Source organism: Oncorhynchus nerka, linkage group LG20 (assembly GCF_034236695.1).
Source record: "Oncorhynchus nerka isolate Pitt River linkage group LG20, Oner_Uvic_2.0, whole genome shotgun sequence".
Classification (NCBI taxonomy): Eukaryota; Metazoa; Chordata; class Actinopteri; order Salmoniformes; family Salmonidae; genus Oncorhynchus; species Oncorhynchus nerka.
Window position 1 is genome coordinate 62,492,935 of NC_088415.1, and position 6,153 is coordinate 62,499,087.

Consider the following 6,153-nt stretch of genomic DNA (forward strand, 5'->3'; position numbering starts at 1 on the left):
CATCTCTAACTCATATGATACTTTGCAGTTAAGGTGTGGTTTTGGGCTAACAACGATTTTATTCTCCCTAGAATGGGTTCCCTGTCAGAGAAGGAAGCATGGTTCTCCGGTACATTGCTGACCCCACAGACAGGTTCTTGGACCACGCCTTCCAGCCAGCTCCAGGTGAGTGTGCCCCTTGACCTCCCAAAGGGTCTTAACCCGAGAACATGGCTCACTTCCCAAGAAATAGTGATACATTGTGAAGTTTTCCTACCAGAAATGGTTTTATTTTGAAAAGAAGAAGGACCTCTGCTAGGCAATGGCTGTAGGCCATTGCAGATCGTCTCTGTCATTGTTTAGAAAACTAAAATCGAACAGTTTAATAAAATGTCTTCACTTAGTACCTAGAGTGGTTGTTTACCTGCTGTCGTAACTAATTTCTGTTATTTCGCTTCAACAGACTACATGAACCAGAATGGTGTGTCGGACATGATGAACCCTGTATACCAGCACCCCGGTCCCCCTCGCACCCTCCTCCCCACCATCTCCTCAGACGACACAGAGACAGAGTACCTGAACTGCTATAAGAACGAGGCAGTGGGGCCTGAGTACCTCAACACCCTCCAGCCCTCTCTCCTCTCCCCCACCACCTCCAATGGCATCTCCCCCATCACCTCTAGTGGCCTCACCACCACCAACAGCCTTTTCCCCATGTTCAATGGGCTCTCCTCCCCGAGCTCCAATGGCCTCTCCCCCACTTCCAATGGCGGTCTCCACTGCGTCCAGAAATACCAACCCCCGAACAGTATAGATAACCCAGACTACCAGCAGGACTTCACCCCTTCCGTCAAGACCCATGCCAACGGACACATCCCGGCCGCAGAGAACACAGAGTACCTAGGCCCAAACTGAGGCCTGTTATCCCCTACCTCCCACTGTGGATGAAAAGAGACACCGGGTAATAAGGCTCTCTATCCCACTGAGAGAAGACATCATGTCTTTGTTTAGCAGGGGTAGCGGTACCATGGACTGCTTTGCAATGTATTTATCCCTGCCTTAAACAAGCCAAGTGTGTGTGCTTTCTATTGTTCGCCACTTGTAGTACGGTACAGTGCTGCGAAAGTCTCCTCATTCCAAAAAATCGTCCATTTCAAATGGAGTCTGAGCTGATAGTTTGATGAGATGAGACAGAAACGAGGCTCTTGGTGTTTATCTCCATTGGGTGAAAAAGAGCAAGATAATACCTTAGGCCTATACTTTCAGACGCTGTAGCCCATAACAGAAACCCATAGGTGTCATGTTGCACAAAGCAATGTTGTGATACGAAAGTGGAGAAACAATATTACTAGACAAAATAGCGTATCCTTCAATCCTTGAGATCAGATGCTCCCAGTGTAAGAAATGTAAAAACACTTATATGCCGGCGCACCCTTTACTTGCCAACACATAAACGGTACATGTACTTGAAGATGGCACTGATACAGTATTGGTGTATTGAGTATATAGTATTGGGTATTTAGCTCCCACATCTAAAGGGATGGAACTGTTAGAACAATAGTTGGACGTCTGAGCTCTTCTGTGTGGAACCTACAGTTTGAGACCTGCTGGAGTCAAATGTTGCTGAACGTTAAGTGTCGGAAGTGGGAAGGAGGAGGCCCTCATCAGAGTCTAATGGTGGCTGGTCCATGGAGGGCGTTGATGGAGGAACTTCTGAAACCTTACAGGACTCTTCCTAAAGAAGCGGTTGTTGAGTACACCTCTGTGGCAAATATAGCTATTGATGACTTTGCTGAAGGCTTTATAACTTTCATCATATGGCCAGATGGGAGAGACACTGGCCCCTGTTGGTGACCCATTGTAACTGCATCAACATTAGGACATCTGTGTTGCTTATTATTGTTTTGTACAGTTTGGCCTTTCGTTCTAACACTACAACTTTAAATCTTCTCACAGCTTTAAAGTCTTGCACTCTTGCAGGTGCTCAAACTTTCAAAGTGAATCTCTTTCTTAGTTTTAAATGAACATATTAAATAGCTACTTGTCATTTGAGAGCCTGCTGTTTGACAGAGGTACATGTATAGATAAGTATGAAATGATGTTGTGTACAATATATTCAATTTGGCCACCTATAAATAATCCTATCAACATTCCTCATCTAGATGGTCTTGCCACTTTATATATAAATATGCAGTTATTGATGAACTGTAATTATTTCCTTTCAAAGTGAAAATGAATTAAACGTATTTATATTTAACTATTTGGCGTGTTTTTTTAAAGACATTTACATATTTGAACTGTTCAACTGACAATCTGATTGTTTTTCATTCTGTTTTACTTAGCTGAACAAACACGATTATTATGGGTCTCATGTAACAAAACAAAACAAAAAATACAATTAACGTTACTGTAATGAAGACCTGAAGAGTCCAGGGTTGAATGTTCTGTGTGTCAACGTGAGAAGGGTGCAATTGCAGCCTGCAATTCGGGATGTACAAAACATTAAGACACCATCCTAATAACGAGTTGCACCTAGGGCTGTGGCAGTCATGCCATTTTGTCAGCTGGTTATTGTCATGTAAAAGACTGCCGGTCTCACGGTAATTGACAGTTAATTAACATAAACACATTTAGCATCTCCAGGCCTCCACTCATTCCCAGTTGTCTTGAACACACTGAAGTCGGAAGTCAAAGATTTACAAGTACCCAGTTGTTTTGAACCCTGCATTAATCTCAGAGGCGGGAGGGCGAGAGCAACAGAGAGTCCCGCTTCTCACGGTCCCTGCTCTTTCCTTCCCTTCCTCTGGTGAGGCTGACCAGAGGGGGGTACCGTTTTTCACCTGATGGTGAAACACAGCATATGCTTCATGCACAAATTCATGTTGTGCCTGTGACTAGAGACAATGAAATATACTGTTCTTCGATATTAAAATAGACACGACGAGCTGCTAATAATAAAATCGCAGGGCTATCAATACACTTAGCTACTCATTCATTGCAGCTGCAGCTGGAAGTAGGGAGAAGTACGTTTCATGTTTTGTAATGTTATTGAATAAAAACATAATTGACAGTGCTGAATTAAAAACTTAAACATGAACTCACTGATAAAAACACCAGCTCTTTGCTGGATTTTCTGACAGTCTCGATTTAGTTACAGATCTACCAGGTCCACCTGGTAGGCAAGGTTTGTCTTTTCAGACCAATGAAATGGTTCAAAATGGGAACACCTGCCTACCTGGTGTGCAGGGCTTCTGATTTATGTACTGCCAACAGCACAACATAAAAATATATTTATTTAGGCTTTTCTGTAGAAATGTTTGGTGATTGACTAGGAATGCCTTGAAGATCGACCAGTCTATCGGGATCAACCAGTTGGTGACCACTTGCCTACACCATCACAATAAATGTATGATTTATTTTAGGCAGGTCTAAATAAACATTATGATATGAAGAAAATGGATTTCAGAAGAACAGAATATGAGTTGGCCTACTGTATGTTATCTGGCTATGCGCCATGCCAGAGGCTTTAGGCTTGTTCATTTGTCAGACAAGATATGCTTATAATGCCTACCATTATTTTATATTATATGATTTTATACTAAGAAGAATATAATTGAACTTAGCTGAATAAAATAGAAAGGATATTTTTCCCATTCCAGACCAAGTGCGCATTAAAGTGATCATTTGAAACAGGTCCTATATGCTAGATTCAGAGTTATTTGGCAACTTTAGCTGTGAATTACGCAAACCTTAGAATGTCTTCTAAATCAAAAGATTTAGAAGCCTTTATGGAAGAGTGGCCAGACGGAAGCCACTCCTCAGTAAAAGGCACATTACAGCACGCTTGGAGTTTGCCAAAAGGCACCCAATGTCTCTCAAACAATGAGAAACAAGATTCTCTGGTCTGATGAAACCAAGATTAAACTCTTTGGCCTGAATGCACCATCAATACGTGAAGCGCGGGGGTGGCAGCATCATGATGTGGGGATATTTTTCAGCTGCAGGGACTGGGAGACTAGTCAGGATAGAGGCAAAGATGAACGGACCGAAGTACAGAGACATCCTTGATGAAAACCTGCTCCAGAGCACTCAGTTCCTCAGACTGGGATGAACGTTCCCTTTCCAACAGAACAACAACCCTAAGCACACAGCCAAGACAACACAGGAGTCATTCTGGACAAGGCTCTGAATGTCCTTCAGACCAGAGACCGGACTTGAACCCGATCGAACATCTCTGGTGATACCTGAAAATAGCTGTGTAGCAACGCTCCCCATCTAACCTGACAGAGCTTGAGAGGATCTGCTGAGAAGAATGGGAGAAACTATCCCAAATCCAGGTGTACCAAGCTTGTAGTGTCATACCCAAGAAGACTTGAGGCTGTAATTGCTGCAAAAAGGTACTTCAAAAAGTATTGAGTAAAGGGTCTGAATACTTATGTAAATGTTTTACTTTATTTTTACTATTTTCTACATTGTAGAATAATAGTGAAGACATCAAAACCATAAAATAACACATGGAATCATGTAGTTACTAAAAAAGTGTTAAACAAATCTAAATACAGTATATTTTATATTTGAGATTCTTCAAAGTTTGACGACAGCTTTGCACACTCTTGGCATTCTATCAACCAGATAGCTTCATGAGGTAGTCCCCGGGAATGCATTTCAATTAACAGGTGTGCCTTGGGGTTGGTATACAAAAGATAGCCCTATTTGGTAAAAGACCAAGTACATATTATGGCAAGAACAGCGCAAATAAGCAAAGAAAAATTACAGTCCATCATTACTTTAAGGCATGAAGGTCAGTCAGTCTGGAAAATGTCAAGAACTTTCAAAGTTTCTTCAAGTGCAGTCTCAAAAACCATCAAGCGCTATGATGAAACTGGCTCTCATGAGGACCGCCATAGGAAAGGAAGACCCAGAGTTACCTCTGCTGCAGAGGATAAGTTCATTCGAGTTAACTGCACCTCAGATTGTAGCCCAAATAAATGCTTTACAGAGTTTAAAAAACAGACACATCTTAACTTCAACTGTTCAGAGGAGACTGAGTGAATCAGGCCTTTATGGTCGAATTGCTGCAAAGTAACCACTACTAAAGGACACCAATAAGAAGAAGAAACTTGCTTGGGCCAAGGAACACGAGCAATGGACATTAGACTGGTGGAAATCTGTCCTTTGGTATGATGAGTTCAAATTTGAGATTTTTGATTCCAACCACCAGGTCTTTGTGAGAAGCATATGTGGTTCCCACCATGAAGAATGGAGGAGGAGGTGTGATGGTGTGGGGGTGCCTTGCTGGTGACAATGTCAGTGATTTATATAGAATTCAAGGCACACTTAACCAGCATGGTTACCGCAGCATTCTGCAGCGATATGCCATCCCATCTGGTTTGCGCTAAGTGGGACTATCATTTGTTTTTCAACAGCACAATGACCCAAAACACATCTCCAGGCTGTGTAACGGCTATTTGACCAAGAAGGAGAGTGATGGAGTGCTGCATCAGATGACCTGGCCTCCACAATCACTTGACCTCAACCCATTTAAGAGGGTTTGGGATGAGTTGGACCACAGAGTGAAGGAAAAGCAGCCAACAAATGCTCAGCATATGTGGGAACTCCTTCAAGACTGTTGGAAAAGCATTTGTTCAACCATTTTTGATTACCACATGATACCATATGTGTTATTTCATAGTTTTGATGTCTTCACTATTATTCTACCATGTAGAAAATAGTAAAAATAAACAAAAACCCTTGAATGAGTAGGTTTGTCCAAACTGTTGACTGGTACTGTATTTATTTTAAAGTTAGGATATGTGGGAGGCAGAGGCGCTCCAGTGCAGTAGGTGGCGTTAATGCACAATAACGTTGGATGCCAACCGCTATAAACCGCACAGAAGAAGGGGCGATGCGGCTAGACAGTGTCCTTAGCCCCCGCCTGTCGTTTATGTTCTGTTAACGACGGCAGGTGTTCAGCGGGTGGGAGCGAAGTATGCTATGTGGTAACTTAGCCAGCTAGTCCTAAAGAGGATTAAGATATACAGCAGGCGCGAAACTATTTGCTAGCTAACTAGCACACAGTGTCGCCGCAGCCTCCCGCTGAGCTATCAGGAGGCGGGGGCGACCGGTACTAGACAGTGTCCTTCGCTCCGTCTGTTGGGCACTGTTTTCCCGCAG

General features: G+C 42.8%; 1 protein-coding gene across 1 annotated transcript in view; it reads left to right on the plus strand.

Moving 5' to 3' along the window:
- LOC115102928 (epidermal growth factor receptor-like) overlaps window positions 1-2,236 on the plus strand; it is a 52,512-nt gene extending 50,276 nt beyond the window's left edge. Inside the window, exons 26-27 of the mRNA XM_029623380.1 lie at window positions 72-165; window positions 443-2,236. Coding sequence (XP_029479240.1) covers window positions 72-165; window positions 443-894 — 546 coding nt within the window. The 3' untranslated portion in view covers window positions 895-2,236. The remainder of the gene's footprint in view (window positions 1-71; window positions 166-442) is intronic.
- Window positions 2,237-6,153: the final 3,917 nt, after the last annotated feature.